The sequence below is a fragment of the Poecilia reticulata genome, chromosome 18, assembly GCF_904066995.2.
Source record: "Poecilia reticulata chromosome 18, P_reticulata-male-v2, whole genome shotgun sequence".
NCBI lineage: Eukaryota > Metazoa > Chordata > Actinopteri > Cyprinodontiformes > Poeciliidae > Poecilia > Poecilia reticulata.
The window spans coordinates 18173723-18190432 of record NC_088847.1 but is presented as its reverse complement, the minus strand read 5'-3'; the positions used below and the strand labels follow the sequence as shown (position 1 = coordinate 18190432).

Sequence of the window (16710 nt, the reverse complement as noted above, 5' to 3'; positions counted from 1 at the left end):
AACTGCTGCATGCTGCAACACACAGGCCACACAGCATCGGCATGTTTCTCTTAAACACAGGTTAGAGAGGAGGAGGAGGAGGAGGAGGAAGAGGAGGGGTGACTGGAGTCTTTGTGCTCCGCAGGCAAGTTCGCTACAGTTGCTGCCTCAGCTCAGAGTCTGCACAGGTAAACTGTGCCTTGACGTGCCCCTGGCTGTCAGGGCAGCCTTTGGAGAACAACCGTCAACGGCTCTGCAGAGGAAGAAGAGGAGGAGGAGGAGGAGACATGCCCGTGCAGATGAAGCTCTGAAGACAGCTGCGCACTCAAGAGTTATCCTAAAGCAAAGGAGACTGGGTAAACTGGATTCTCCCCAGCACAGCTGTGTGCTGTGTGCTGGGATTTCGGCTCAGAGATTACAAAGGAAAACCGGGGTTTTTTTTTTCGTGTGTGGGGGTCAAAGGCGAGGGCTTTTCTGGGTCAGCTCTTACTGTTTTTATGGAGAAAAAACCCCCCCAAAAAAACCAGCCAAACCCACAAGTTTCTGCACAAACACACAGGTGTGTTTATCTTCCTGATTACACTTGATTAATGACCGCGACAGTTTATGCAAGCTGACAGCTTCCTGATTCTTACATCAACTCCGATGCACCTGTTACGCCGTCTGCAGACGTTAAGACGGTCCAACTATGTCAGCGAGATTGCACAAAAAAACAACAACAAAGGAGCAGCTCAGACGGGCTGCAGGTAGGCAGGCCGGCTGCTGAAGCGACAGCAAACAAGCAAAAACAAATAAGGAAGCGTGTACTTACTTCTAGACACTCGCACCAGCTCCGTGACACTGAAAACTCCTGATTTGATGAAGCTGTCTTCCAAATACACTGCAGAAACAAAGGCGACAAGAATTCCCGTCGTTAGTTAAACCGCTTGGAAATAAAAATAAAACACACGTGCATGCGGATCTTTTACTGAAGTTCATTTACACCTCTTCAACTTTTGCATGTTTTGTCACGGCCTCAAAGTCGAGAGTAATTTTGTGGAGGTTTCATGACAAAGCAACACACAGTAGCGCCTAAACTAGAAGTCTGAAGAGTGCCACATGCCTTTGCGCTACAATGCCTTCTGAAGCTGCATAATTAGTAAGCGGAGTTCACCTGCGTTTAGTTTAATCCCGGCATAATTGCAGGTGTTGTGTCAGGGTTTCAGAGGCTGTTAGAGAACATGAGTCACTGTTGAAAAATGTCATCCGAGGTTCTGTTACGTAACAAACATAAAACAACTTCAGCACTGAAGATCACCCTGAACGCACCGCTTCAGTTTGAGCTGCGTTCATGCCTCGGAACGGCCTAGTCAAAGCTCAAACCCTACGTGAAAGTAGCAGTTTTGTCGCAAGGTGTTCATAGATGCCCTTCATCTAATCTGAGCTTTACTTCCAAGACGAAGAGCAACATTTTTAGTCTCTAGATAATCAAAGTTGTTACAGACGTACCACAAAAGACTTTAACTGCAAAAAGAGTGGAATACAAACGCAGGCCACATTTTTTATTTTTTTTTTAAATAATTTAATTTGTAAAAAAATAACCTTTGAAAACATTTTTTCCTCCACTTGACATTTATGCTCTACTTTGTGTTGGTCCCAATGACGTGCATTAGCTATAATTCCATCCGATTGTCATGTGAGTTTTGAGCGAATTAGAAGTGTTTCCATCTGCTGTTTAAACCGGGAGAATCGCAAAATCATTTCGTCAGATGTTGACAACGTGCATGGCTGTGATGAACAGGAAGTAGATTGAAATCCAGCATCTCCGATAAAAGGAGAAAGTTCTCCTTTCTGAGCTGGAGGTTCGGACTAATTTGGTAAATATGTCTCCATCTTCCCTTTCACGCATCAACTCTTATTTTTGGAAAAGAGTTGAAAACCTGAAGGGAGCGTAAAAAAACCTTTTTTTGCGACACTGAGGAAAGCATTTTGAATTTTGCTGTTTCCATCAACTTAACGTTTATAAGTTTCTATCAACTTATGTCGGCAAAATGACGAAATCCGATTCAGGAACACGGATGCCTTCACGAGGTGCTGTCCGTTTGCTCATTTAGCAAAACAAAAAAAGATCTGAACAAAGTTACAGATATTTTAAGTATCTGCATCTTTCACCAATCGTTTTTCTGGAAACAAAATCTCCTCGAACTCGTTCGTTTTTGTTTAGAAGTCGACTAGTAAAAGCTGAAACTGCCTTTGTTTGAGCACAGTCCGGTATCGACTCACAGTAAAAACAGCTGAAAGCTCAAAAATTCATTAAACAAACAAAGAAGAAAATCTGTTAACAGTGGGGATGTTCAAGTCATACCAGGAAACATCGGTTTTAACAGACATGATCATGCGAACTGGTTTTATTTTACCTGACGTAACTTGCCGCATGTAAATCAAGCTTGCTGTGACAAATCCTCAGTTTTTTTCCACTCCTGCTTTTAGAAAATTTCTCTTAGACTCAACCAGTGTTAGCCTTGATAAATATATACGTGTATTTCTGCATGGTTGACGCTTTCGCTGCACCTGTTTCACCTGCAGGGACGTAGCGACGGTAACCAGAGTCTTGTCGGTCAAGGAAAAACGGGGAATTTTCCCCCTGACGTCCAAGGCGATCTCTGCTTTGATTCGCGGGCCGACGGCGCTCTGACCGTGCCAGAAAGACGGGAGGAATATCTCCTACGAAGCTTAACGCCTCTCGTGAGCCAACTTTTTTTTTTTTCTTTTGCAAGGAACTGTGCCACCCGCCGAGGGCCTCCCAGGCCTGAGTCACTGGCTCGGCTTGCGTGTTTTCCTTGGCACCGGCGTCAGCAGAACCTGCTCTTGAGGTAGAAAACTAATTATACTTCTGAAAGTATTTGCATTCCATCGCCGTGACGACACGGTGCAGGTCATGCCAGGGGAAAAGCAGCAAAATGCACAGCGTCAACAGTCTTTTGTAACGCTTCCAAACGGCACCGTCAGTTTTCCGAAAAACCGTATTCGACGCTTTCAGTTGGACGATGACAGCGGGGCTCAGGTTTCAATTTGGGGACGTCATGAATTACATTTAACACACCGATTTGCCGAGTGTAACGACAAGCGTGTTGACACAGAAACCTCAGCTGCACGCTGATGTGTTCCTGCAGACCTGACAGCGGCTCATGCCTCTGCACGTCGGCCTGCAGCCCCGAGAGGCGCTCCGCCGCTCCCGCCTGCCAGTCGCGGCGTTCCCAAGCAGGAGTCGGAAAGCGGCTGCGCCCCGCGGAGGAACAATGCGGCGATGACAGAAGGGCGGGAGGACGAGCGGCGCTCTACATACCTGGAAGAGGGGCTTTGCCTGGCTCATTGTTGCTCGGACTTCCTGACTGCTGCGATTCTGCGGACACACACAGAGAGAGAGAGAAAAGCGGGGAGTTAGTGGTGGGAAGCACAAAAAAACCTTTGATGTAATCTAGAGGTTTGTGTCCTGAAAAAAAAACCGACATTAAATGTGGAACCATAATTTTGATGTAAAGAAAACAAAGTGTTTAATTTAATCCCAGTATTAATCCAGGCCGTTGGAGAACATTAGTGAACGCCGATGCTAGCGCAGAGAGAAGTAGCATTCTTGCTAACGTGACAAAAATCAGAGAAGCAGCGTGAGGGGACCACGGCGACTCTGGAGGAGCTGCAGAGATAAACAGCTCAGGTGTGAAACTCTGACAGCACTGTTGCCTTACAGAAAGAAGGTCAAGGTTCAAATCCCATCGAGAAAAAGAGAGATAGAGTGAGAGATAGATAGAGATAGAGACAACACTGACAAAACACAAAACCCTCCCCTGAGTGTTTATGGTCTAATTTCTTAGACAAAACTAACTCAAGAGTAGCTGTTCAGCAAAATATAAAAGCTTGTTTTAAGTCAACAATCCCTTAATACTGACAAAAAAGTGCTACTTCCACTGGAAGATTATTTCACTAATAACATGGGAAAAATATGCCGGTGCAAGTGAAATAATCTGTCATTGAAGCAAAGGACTTTTATCGAGTATGTTTATGACGTAAACGAGCTGCTATGTTGCTGAAAAGTTACTTGTACGTTCAGTTTTGTTTCGTTTCAAGTGTGCTAAGATATTTTTGCACTGGGAACGAGACGAAATACTTATTTCTACAGCGAAAAAAGTCACAAGAAGACTTATCTGTGTGACTCACGTAGGCGGTCACAAAAATCAAACGTTTTCTTCACACAAAACTACGTGTGGCTCTGAACAGGCAAAATAATAACTGGTGGCAATCAAATGATATGGTAATATACCAAATAGGTTACTTCTGAAACAAAAGGCGACAGAGTAAAAGATGCTAAATACAAACACACACCACACTTTTAAGATTTGTAAGCACGTGTGATTTTTCTTCCACTTTTTCAAATAAAAAAAAATAAAAACCTTCACCAATCTTCTCACTTTGAATGAACTCAAGGTGGGAAGCAAAGGTTTTTCCTTCTCTACTGTGCCAGTTGAGAAGAGTCAGCTCTGTTTGAACAGTATTATCATTAATGGGAGAGCAAACTGAGGCGGGAGCGGGGCGTCTGACGCAGGACGGGCCTGGACACTTCTTTTTTCACAGCGGCTGGAGGAGTGAGGGCGCTTTGGGGGATTCACAATGTGTTCGGCCCCGCTGTGCAAGGACCAAGCAGAGAACATGAGAAGGAAAACAAAACTAAACAAAACAAAAAAAAAAGGCGAGAGAGGACAGGGAGGGGAGGGGAAACACAAGTTGAATTCTTTCCACCGGCTACAGGATTTGCTGCGTCTGACGTCCTTTAGCGGGAAGCAGGGAAATATACAATTCCTCAGTAGTTCCCGGGTCAATTTCAGACAAGTACCGGGATCTTTCTGCTTTTTTTTTTATTACGCGGCACGAAAAGTTGTAAAAGTTCAGAATCGGTGACATAAATCGGCGCGCACGGCAGCGACTCGGCCCGAGAGAGAGAGGCCTTGACCTCGGACGGAGTGGTGCCAAGCGGTTAATGGCAGCAGCGTCTGAGCGATGATTCAAACTGGCCGGGGCCCACACATGGCCCCCGAGACAGAATGAGAACCAGAAGGGAGATTATCATCTACACCTTCAACATGCGACGGATCTAACATGAGAGAGAGGGAGAGAGAGAGAGGGGGGGCAGACGGTGAACTCAGATACCCTCGCCTTTGCAAAAACAGCCGTTTTCCTGTCGCAGCTCCTATGAGCTGCGTTACAGGGAGGAAAAATAAAAAATAGAAAAATAAAAGAGAGAGAGGATGGAGAGGAAAGGAGAGCGGGTTGGTGGGGCGAGGGGGAATCCAAAAAGATTTATTCCTTTCTTGTTCTCTCTTCGTGTCGCTTTCCCGCTCTGTCTTGTTCCCCTGCTCCTAAATTTGACTATTAAACAGCACTGCAAAAACAGAATGTTCTTGGCTGGAGCTCAACAATGACAAAGTGGGGAGGGGAGGAGGACCATACATTAAGAAGAAAAAAAAAGCTCTATTTTCAGTATACTTGGCCTTAGAAACAAATGACTAATCTACAAATTGGAGTCTTAAAACGTGCGAGGCTTCAGAAAAGTTAAAGAAGGAATCTGAGTTGGGCATTTTTCTTTCAAAACACATTAAAATCGGGAAGTTTTACACTGTAAAACGTGACTTTTGACCGTCGTTTTCATATCGCGACATTTCAAATGTTTCAATCAATAGATAATGCATTTAAAATTAACTATGTTGAGCTTAACCAAGCTACTTTAGAATCCCAGGCACTTATTACTAATTAAATGCTCCTTGAATAACTTAAAAACACAAACGATGAAGTAAAAAAAAAATGCTTTCCTAGACTTTATTTTATAGGAATTAATAAATTGTTTCACAGATTTTCAGTTGGATTTTTAAAAAACGTTTTGTCAGTGTGACGTTTCACTCCTTCAATTAATTATTATACCTGATTTTTAAGCTGTTGATACCAGTAATTTATTTAAATTGTCACATTTCTTTCTTTCTTTCTTTCTTTCTTTCTTTCTTTCTTTCTTTCTTTCTTTCTTTCTTTCTTTCTTTCTTTCTTTCTTTCTTTCTTTCTTTCTTTCTTTCTTTCTTTCTTTCTTTCTTTCTCTCTTTTTCTTTCTTTTTTTCTAACAAAATAAAAAAAAAATAAAAGCAGCAATGTGAATGAGCTAAGAAGCTGCAGCCATAAAATTACTGGCAGGGCTCCATTGTAAATCCAGTAAAAATAAAGAGTACTAAATCATCAAATTTACCGAAAGATTAGGCGTCATTGACACTAAAATCTGTGCAGCATCGCAAATTGTTCAAACCCAAACAATCTCCGATGTTCTGCATCAGTAAATCGAGTCGCTTGCTGTGTGCGCTGACGTGGTGCGTGAGGAAGCTTCGGTGGGCAAGTGGAGGTTTGTGTGGATTTACTGTAGCACATGTCCATAAAGTGATTGCAGGGAACTCGGCGCGCCCGCCCCTCGCCTCTCCCCCCCACGTCTCTATTCCACTTTCAGAGTCATCCATCAGTCTAGTTACGACTGCCAACTCCGTGCCTCCTCCCCGGGAGCCGCGGAGAGGGAGCGACGCAGGCGGGCGGAGAGAAAAGCGCAGCGGCGAGGTAAAGAGAGGTGGAGCAGAAGGTGGGAGACGGGGGGAAAGCGCTCCGGCTCGGTTCGATCGGATCAGAGTTCTCTGCTTTTTGTTTGCGCTCTTCTCATCTTCTCCTGCTTCTCTGTGAGCCGAACAGGCAGGCATGACAAAAAGAGCAGATGGTCGCAGCAATTAGAGATCGCAGGCGGCATCTTCCAGCATGAGGCCCCGCTGTAGCACCAGGAGAGACCACCTGGATGACTCAAGGTGGGATGCAAGCATATGGCACATCTGCCAGGCCCGCGCCGGAGCCGGGAACACCTCCCCTATCGCATTACATTTTACCTTTGACCCAAGAAGGGCAGATTCTTGCTCTCTGGGTTTTTTTACCCTCTTGGTGATTGTGATACTAAAAATCAGCTTCTAGTGTCTGGTTTTTATCATCTCTGTAGCTACAGCTCCATGTCCAGGTCAATGAATTAGATGAAAAGATTTAATTTCTGTCATAATTAGGTTGAAAAAGTGAAAGGAGAAATTTGCAAAATGCTCTTTCGGCTCCCTTACAGATTTTCTCCAGGTTTTTGTTGTTTGGTCAAACTGAAAGGCTGCAAAAAATGCCCCAAGAAAAGCATAAAACACAAAAGATAAGCAAACCGTTTAATATAAATCGCACATTAAAGTAAAGCAGTCAACCAAACCAACCTGTTCCGGTGTGAAAACTTAATTACACCCTGCATCCAAGAACTGGTGTCAGCCTTCGCAGAAACGACTGACATCATTCGCTGTTCATGAATCTGAGCACAAGCAGCCTGGTTAAAGTCATGCATCTCCATCAAACCTCAGTCCAGACTTTGACTCGACCACTGCAAAGCCTTCATGCTTGCTACGACCCAAGTGCACCTAAGCTTGAGATCAAAAAGTTAATTCCTCTAAAAAGTGAGCTTAATTCGCAGCTCCATCAGTAGTGGCAGTAACGTAACCCCATAGCATCACACTGCCACCACCCTGTTTAGCTACAGGTATGAGAATCTCTGTCTGAAATTCTGTCGGGACAGAAACTTCACAAAATGTCCCACTTTTTCCTTCTTGTTTGGGAAACGTGAGACGAACTTTGCGGTTTTATTCCCACCAGTGTTACTTTTAGCTTCGGCGCTCCAACAAATATGCCATTTTTTCAATCTTTGCTGTTGTTGAATCGTGAACTCTGACCTTAACTGAGCCATGTAAGGCCTTCAGTGCTTCAGATGTCGCTCTGCTGTGATCTCCTGAACGAGCTGATGTAATCTCGCAGTACTTTGGGTTTATTTCCAACCACTGCTTCTCGCTTTCTCCACTTGGCTCAGAAATGACTCTGTAGCCCGAAAAGATGTAAAAGATTTTAGCCGTTTCTTTATATCAAAGTTACTTTTTGAGCCAAACTGGTTCTGTTTTGGCAAACTACAGATTCCGGTGGGTTTATGCAGCTTTTTTCTACTTAAAATAGAAATAGATTTTGTTTGTATTCACTCGGGTTATCTTACATAAAAATCTGAAACAATCTTTTGGAATACTGATCCAAATGAACCGTTATGATTTATGTAGATGCACCTGTTGTTTGTTTTAAATATAAACTGTATATAACTGCTGAATTTCTTTTTATTTACATAAGGTTGCTCATATAAAGTACAGTGTAGAACCGGGTTATTAGGGGCCCGGGGCCCGGCTATCTGCATCTAAAAAGGTGTCCTGTGCAGAGGTCCAGCCGATCTGATAGTCTTCAAATAAACAGTAGTGTAACCTGTAAATAAACAGTTGCGGTCGAGGAGCCTCAGCTTTGCCCTGGGAGCTTGGCAAGGCCAGACGCCACACACACACACACCCACACACACACACACACACACACACGCACACACACACACACACACACCCACGCTCGCTCGCACGCACGCGCACAGATACACACACACATTTGCTCTTTTCCAAAAACAACATTTCTTGGCACCCTCCTTCCCCCGCCACTTGTTTAAATAAACAAACCGGTTCACGAAGGAAGGGGAGAAACAGCACAGCGTTTGAATCAGATTATCTGCTGTTATTCAGCAATAAAAGAAATAAAAATAAAAAGAGAGAGGGAGAGAGAGAGAGAGAGAGAGTGAGAGAGAGAGAAGGGGTGGAAAAAAAAAGCACCAGCAGAAGGGGCTTGTGGGTATTTTTGGATGTGTCCACGAGTTCTTACACCTTCTTGTCCGGTGGGATACTTATCATACCACTGTAACGATTAGGGCAATTAGCGGTAATGGCAACAGAAATCTGGCTCGGCAAGAAAGTTTCTGAGTGCTTATGAGGTTTTCTCCACACCCAAGTGTGTTACTCGCCTGGATTTTATAATCGCTAAAACACTCACACACTCTGGCTCCAAACCACCCTCCTCCTCAATTTCTGGCACCGAACCCATTCTGTTCCCACTAAGTCGTGGAACACATATGCACACACACACACACACAAACGCGCGCGCATTTAGAGAGTGTGGGTTAAATTAGCCACATAGTTTGGGAAACTTTCTCTCCTTCTTGTTATTTTTTTTTTCTTTCCTCCTTCTTCTCTGACGGCGGCGGTGTGAGTTTTTGCAGCAAACACTTCTTTGCAGACACGTTCAGAAACAGTGACGCGCGCACGCACGCGCTCGCTCGGGCCCCACGCACGCCCTGCAGATGCATACCGCTGTCGACATTTCAGGAGGAGAAGCCTGTCTGGCAGCCATTTTATATGCCGAGCAGGGTTCTGTGCACATGTATAGCGCTCTGGCTGCCAGAGGCGCGGGTCCCGAGCCAAGATGCATTTCAGCAGCCCCGGGGAGGCGGGGTGGGGGGAGAGAGCGGGGTGGACGACTCCCGGAGAAGTGGGGAGAAAAATATCCACCTAATTACGGAGCGGCTCTGATGCGTAATGTTTCGACAATACATCTGCTCCTGAGTAAATATTTGAGGTGGCCAAACAGACTTTCTCCTCTTCCGGAAAGTTTGTCCTTCCTTGGAAACCTGCAGGCGTGAGCGCGTGTGCAGCAGGGCCACGCCACACTGCTCCCTCACTGTACATGTGCTGGTATGTCATGTAATGTAATGTAATGTGTGTGTGTGTGTGTGTGTGTGTGTGCGTGCGTGCGTGCGTTTGTCTCATGTCCTCTTGTGCTCCTGGTTTCTATCCTTCACAGCTTGGAGGATGACCTCACAGCGCTCGGGCCGGCTTCCAGGCAGCCAGCAGAACCTGCTCCCTTCTCCCAGATCCCTCTTTCTTCTCCTCGCTATCTGCCTATCGTTGTCCCTGCGCCTGCAACTGTATCCCGACTCCATTGTATCTTTTTCACATGCCGACATCTACTATTCAGGGTATCCTATCTGGCGAAAAGCTCAAGCTACATCTTCTTTTTTTTCCTCCTTAATTTTCATCCCCTATCTGCCTTTTTTTGTTTTTTTCCCTTTAAGGTTTCCATCTGTTTTGGTGACCCCCCCCCCACCTCCTGCTTCCCTCCTTCGTTTGCCGCCTTTATTAAACGACCCCCCGTCCCTCTCTCATTCTATCTCTTTGTCTCTCTATCTCTGTCTTTTCTCCCTCCCTTGCGCTTTGTTGTCTAAACAAAGTGGCCTTTATCAGGATGAGCTGCAACCCAAACAAGCCAAACAAAAGATATGGGCGAGAAAATCTGCCCGCAGAAGAGGGGAGGATCTTATCGTGCCAGCCTTTGTGTGCCAGCCTGCCAACTGGCGATGCCCCCCCGCCGCCGCCAACCCCTCCCCAAATCTCTCACACACACACATTAATATGCCAAATTCTGGCACCGCCGCAATGAGCTGGCACCTGACCTGGCCGAAAGGAAAGCAGGGGTGACGGAGAAGACGAACCGTTCGACGGAGGAGGGAAGGGGGCGCCATCTTTGAGATGGTGCTCTCCTGACGAGCGATAAATCAAGAACCGAGGAGCAGGATCCGCTGCAGATACGCCGTTTCCACTTTACGTTAGAGAGTCACCGCTCAGGCTTGCGCTGGACCCGATGCCGAGTTCCAGTTTTCCATCACCACAGAGCGGGACGGACACCATCGCTCCTAATCAGATCAGAAGACACGCGGCTACACATGTCGCTACTGGTGGAATAAATAAGGAATAAACCGAACGGACCACAAAAGAGAAAACAGGTTCTTTGGTGTAGAGGCAGATTGTCTCAATTTCTACATCAGTGATGTGTGAGGGACTGTTGCAGAGTCAAAGATCCAGTTCATCCTTGGAAAGGCACCTTTTCTACCCGGCGGTGTTTTCTAAACCTCTGAGTTTTGACAGCATTGAATCATTTCTGGGTTTACAAAAGTCCAACCAGCTACTAGGTTTAGGGAGCAATTGCTCTTTTATCCTGGGTCATGCACATTTACATTTTTTGCTCCCTTAATAATGAAACACTTCATCTAAAAACTGCAGTTTGTGCTATAACTTGTGTCGCCTTCGACTATCGTTTAAATTGGCTTGACGTTCTGAAACACTGACGTGTGACAAACATGCATAAAAATATGAAATCGGGAAACACTTTTTTTTTTTTTTACATGTGACTGGATTTGTCTGAGCTGAATTTGGATGGAACTCGATCCATTTGTCTTGATATTTGTTGTAATGCGATGCTACATTAGTAAGACTGAATTTGTCGTACCAACTAAACTTAAATGAAGTCATCTGCAGATCTGTTTATAAACCCCGACTCATCAATCAGCATCTCCGGCTGGAGTTTATAATTCCACAACGTCCCGTTCTCAGGCGCTGTTGGAAATCCTGATTAGAGACACTGAAACAATGACTGAATGGTTTGTAAACTACGATAATGTGTTATTATTTTTGAACGACTTTTGACACAAGTGACCTTTGACACGAAAGAGGAAGAGGACAGAAGAGGAAGACGTGCAGCAGATGGCCCGATTCCAGGAATCGAACCCGGGACAACTGCGTTGACGGCACAACTGACTGAGCCACCCAGCATCCAAATATACTGATATTTAAAAAGATCATTTCCCCATCTTATGTGGGAATATAACTGGTATTCAGCATCTACATTCACATTTTTTCTAGCCGAACTTGAAAAGTCATTTGTAGCTCTGAATGGCTCCTGCTTGAAGCGGTGTGTTTAAATCCTGTCCGCAGTGTCGGCGGGAGCTTTAACAAACACAATTTGCATTTATAAACTGAACTGATGATAAAAAATTGTCATATCCTGTGATTAGACATCACTGTTGATGCAGAAGGTGTTTATGAATCCTGACTGCTGTTTAAAACAGAGTTTATAAGCTCTACTGATGAGCCAGTGACAGATAACTTGATTTGTCGGCTGCGATCCTCTGCAGAAATTCAAAAGACAACAGAGGGAGGTTTAAACATTTACCAGAGGAGACTTGAGAACTCTGAACCTGCGGACAAACTGGTTCTTCGCTTTTGATTTTAATAGTACAATTAGAGACGCGCTTTGTGCCAAAGACAGAAACATCTTGACGGTGAAACTCTCTGCACAGGCAGAAATAAATAGCAGAGATCCTAGTCATCTCCAACTGCACTTTACACTCTGTGACACCGTAATGATTATCTCATAATTGGAACAAGGGAGGCCTTTCTTATTGGCCTTAAAGCAGCAGCTGAAAGCCTCCCTATCAAATAACCGCTGGCAGGTACAGAAAACCACAAACACTCAGATGAAAGTGACAGAAAAAGGAGGGAAAAAAGGTGAGAAGGGGCAAAGTTGAAATGTCTGGGCAAAGACGAAACGTCTGCGCAAACAATTAAATGTTGCGCTCTTTTTCTGTAAGGCGCACTCAAGACTCGGTACGTCTGTCACGGTTTGAAGACGAGGGGAATCAAGTGGGATCCGGGCCCAGAAGGGAACAATGAGGACCCTGGCAGAGCGCTGTCTGTGAGCGCGGTCGATTGTGCGTGACCCAGCTCGCTTGTATCTCTCGGCGTCCATGTTGGTCTCGCCGACAAGAGCACGCTCAGGCCTTCTGCTGCCACAATGTGTCTGTGTGTGTGTGTGTGTGTGTGTGTGTTTGTTTCTAATCGCCGCATACTAATGCGGGCGAAGAGCGGGCCCTCTTTCTTCTTTCCCCCGCCGAGTCTCCGTGCCTTCTCCTCCGTAAACTCTCACGGCAGTGAAAAGAGGCGAGCGTTTTAACTGAGCCAGGAGGACAACAGGCTCCTCATTGAGGTCACCAAGCAGCACGGATGGGGAGGGAGCTCATTCTGCGGCGAGTGGGCCCCGAATGGCACGCTGAATGGCCCGGCAGATCATTAGCCACACCGGCCCCGGGGACGAGGACTGGGGGGTGGGGGGGAAACCTGGCCAGGACAAAGCCGGGAAACCAAGGATGCAGATGAGGGTTAATCCACCCAAATTCAACTTCCCCACCTTTTTTTTAAAATTCAGGATGTGAAGTTTACCCACCTCTGAGCAGATGCGTGCATCTGCAAAGGCAGCCTCCATTCATGCAGTCATGCTACATTTGCGCATTAAACGTACACGCGGTGACATACAGAACACGTGTGCGCACACCGAGGCACGCACCGGGCGCCCCGCGGAGAGCCGCCACGCACGGCGCGGGGCGGTCGGCGAGCGGGCTGCAGACAAACCGCAGCGACACGACGTGACACAGTGGCTCATCTGTCCGATGAAAAATGAGCAGGCTGGTCTCCAGTCAGCACACTGCGCCCCCCGCTTAATGTTTCCACCTCCTCCCGCTCCCCCCATGTTTGCCCTTTTCTCACAATGTGGTCTTTCCTTTCGCTTATTTATTACACTCTTTTCTTTTTTCCCCTTTCTGTTCTTGTCACTTTGCTCTCAGCTTGTTGCCCCAACTGGGCGATCTTTCACAAGAACCTGACGACCGTATTAAAGGGGGGGCAGTGGGGGGCTCCTTTTATTAATATTATGCCTTCAGTTCTAAAGCGTTATTGTTCAAGCTACTTTAAATTATTGTTTTCCTCACTATGGTTGAAACCTGTCGGTTTGTGACTCCAAATAAGACTTTTTAAAACCTAACATTGGACTTTTTTTTAAACATTTTTACAACCAATGTTTCTCTTTAGCAGGACACTTACGCCCACACAGCAGAGTTAAACTTGTATTTTATGCACATTTTTAAAACATATCTAGTAGTTCTATCAATAAAATGCAAGTTTATAAAGTTTTATGATTGCAACTTTTAAATTTAACATTTTTTGGAATATATCTGAATGGGTGAGTCAGGTTTTAAATGTATTTAATCAGAAACAACGTAAAAAATCTTACATTTAGATAAAAGCAACCATTGTGCCAAGCATATAGACCCTCTAGCAGAAAACTAATTTGCAGACTCAGCCCTCATTTAGGTTATTTTGAGGCAGCAATACTTTTCAGACGCTTCTAGTGACTTTTTTCAAAAAAAAGCAAGTAGTCACAAATCTAGCAACTTTTTATTTATTTTTTTATTACTGGAAACGTTGACGATGAAAGCAACAACAAAACTGCAGTATCTGTCCTGACTGAGCGAGAAGCGAGTGTTGCTGTAAGCCTCCATCGCTTCCTCAGCGCTGCAGTCAGTCTCACACAGACGTCCTGCAGCAAACACTGCAGATAAATCACACACGTGAAACGTTTAGAGATTCTATCGATCAAGGTGTGTCAAAGTGAGATGATTTTATACCCAAACGCTGGGCCGAGTGACGAAAACGTCAACCGAGCCGTGTCGTTTTAACCAATAGGAAAATTCATCTGCAACGGTCACCGTTCGACCCACAGGTGGCAGCACTGAGACGGTTTAAGACCAAACAATGCAGAGTTAAATCTTTATGAAAGTTTCAACTCTCCGCCTGGATATTTTTGCTTACTTTAATTGCACGCAGTCCTTTAAATGTCCTGTGAGTAAATATATATTTGCCCATTTATCAATAACAACTGGAACTTTCGACATCTACCAACTTATTTTCGCAATTTACCGTGTACTAAAAGAGCGCCCCTCAGATTGATTTCGCTTCCTGCTATGGCGCGGGTGAAATTACCGTAATAACTCGATATTGCCTGGAAAGCTGGACGAGAAAAAATCTGATCTTTCGAATTTAATGGACAGCCTTAACATTTACACATGATTTTGTCAAACAAAAGAAGTTAGGATTCATATTTTTTTACATTTTGACGCTTAAAATTCAACTTGAAAATTCAACACAATAACTATAACTTGACTGCAAACAAAACAAAAACCACTGACAGTTTTGGTGCGATTTGAGGGGAAACTTTTTATAGAAACAGAAAAGCAGTGGTCCGTAAATGGAACCTTGTGGTACACCTAATTTGCAGTTTTGAAAGGTTGATCTGACACCGTCAACTTTAAATCATCGTACTCAGGACTAAACAGATGCTGTGAGAAATTTAACTTCTAATTTAATTTTATAGAATCTATCTAAATCCTCCAGTAATTCCCTGGTTTTGAACGTAATAACTGTGCGCGCGTTAATCCATCTTTACGTTTTCCAGGAGTAAGTGACTGAAGTGTGGTCCCACCATTCACACGTTCAGTCGGCGTCTTGTCTGGCCCGTGAGAAAAAAAGAGGAACTTTGCATCTGTGTTGAAACAAAAGCCCCATCAACAGCCAGACTTGCATCTATTTTTTTCTTCTCTCTCTCTCTCTCTCTTTTTCAGTGTGCACCAAACAAACAATTAGCTTTGTTGCAGTGTAATTGACTGGCAGGACCGGCTGGCATTTACATTCGCCCGCTGTTGCCACCCTGCCATTCGGCGGGCCTGGATGAAAGGGAATAAGGTCCGTACAAGGGTGCGAGGTTGGCCACGTCTCTCTTACTTCCAAGCTTTTTTTTTCTCCCCTGGTGGCAAACTTCCAAGCAGGAGCATTTCTTTTTTTTTTTTTTTTTAAAGGAAGGAGGGAAGGGCGGGTGGAGTGAGGACGAGACTATGGATTTAATTATGCATGCGTGTTTTCCCATTCATTGTAGCGGTGGGAAGGAGCGACGGCAGGGGTGTAACGCGGGGTGGTTGAAGGGGTGCAGGGGGGGCAGACCAATGACATTCCGTCGTTGTAGACCTCCTCCTACACACAAACACACACATACAGGCAGCAGTCTGGGAGCGAGCCGCTATAGGCTAATGAGGTGACACTCACCGTCTGGAGACCAGCCAAAACAGTCCATTAACTCCTAGCCAGTAGTTAAGAGGAGAAGAAGGAGAAAGGTGGAGGAGGGGAGGGGACAAGAGGAGGCAGATGAGGGAGTGGGCAAATGGGTGAGGTAGGTGGCTAGATGAAGGTGGGAGGAGTTTATGGGGGGGTCTGGAGTCTCAGGATGTGAGAGTGGGGGGTATTCCTGCAGTTTTGTAGTTGTGAATGAAGCAGTGGGGTGGCTGAAAGAAGGGAGGGGGCTTTGCACGAGCGTTCACTGCTGGCGATTATGCTCTGAGGAGATTTGTGTGTGGGTAGCAACGAATGAGGGAGGATGGCGGAGAGAGATCCAAACCCACCCCCTTGTCCCGTCCCGTTTCCCCCCGCCCCCCAACCACCCGCCCAGTCAGCTAGACAGACCTTTGACAGAGGAGCTCTGTGATTCGCCTCTTTCATCTTCAGAGAAACCCCCCTGTCCAGTCGGATAATTATGAGACAAATGCACCGGACCCCCGCTGCTTGAGTGGCAATGGGCATTGGAGGCCAGAAACACAGAGAGAGGGTTCAAACCTGCACGTCTCGACTGGTCCGGAGGGAGGGGGGGACAGAAGGAATGAGGGATGGCGAGGAGAGAGGGGGGGATATCTGGGGTCTGGGAATTTCCCCGCTCTCCCAGGAGAGACAAGTTGGTCCGTAGATCATAGATCAGGGGCAAACCGGTGGCGATGCTAACAAGGACAGCAGGACTTTCACTGAATACTTTCACGCAGCCTCTTTGGATACACAATGCATGAAATAAATATGGTTTACAAACAACCAGTTCCATGCAAAAGTATTAAACCATTCAGACTTTGTATTCAAGTACACAGACTTTCTTGGACTCTTTCTGGTCTTTTAAAACAGGGAATTGCCTTATTTTGACTAAAACACAATTTTAGGTCTATTAAATTGCTTTTTTTTATATTACCCCAAATAAACTGGAGCAAATTGTGAA

The 16710-nt window shown here is 45.4% G+C and overlaps 1 protein-coding gene and 1 long non-coding RNA gene across 7 annotated transcripts in view; one reads left to right on the top strand and one right to left on the bottom strand.

Moving 5' to 3' along the window:
* The window catches only part of LOC103480719 (uncharacterized), a 63851-nt gene extending 53116 nt beyond the window's left edge, over positions 1 to 10735 (top strand). Inside the window, exons 6-7 of one of the 2 annotated variants that reach the window (XR_536150.3) lie at positions 9760 to 9934; positions 10031 to 10735. This is a non-coding gene — a long non-coding RNA (uncharacterized LOC103480719). Of the gene's footprint in view, positions 1 to 9759 lie in introns of both variants that reach the window. The other variant, XR_014084840.1, reaches the window with a different exon arrangement.
* LOC103480720 (nuclear factor 1 B-type) overlaps positions 1 to 16710 on the bottom strand; it is a 96090-nt gene that overhangs the window by 36035 nt on the left and 43345 nt on the right. For all 5 annotated transcript variants that reach the window (XM_008435877.3, XM_081599905.1, XM_008435874.3 and 2 more), the window contains exons 3-4: positions 3305 to 3361; positions 791 to 859 (exon numbers count right to left, since the gene is read on the bottom strand). In XM_008435877.3, the coding sequence (XP_008434099.1) occupies positions 791 to 859; positions 3305 to 3361 (126 nt within the window). The remainder of the gene's footprint in view (positions 1 to 790; positions 860 to 3304; positions 3362 to 16710) is intronic.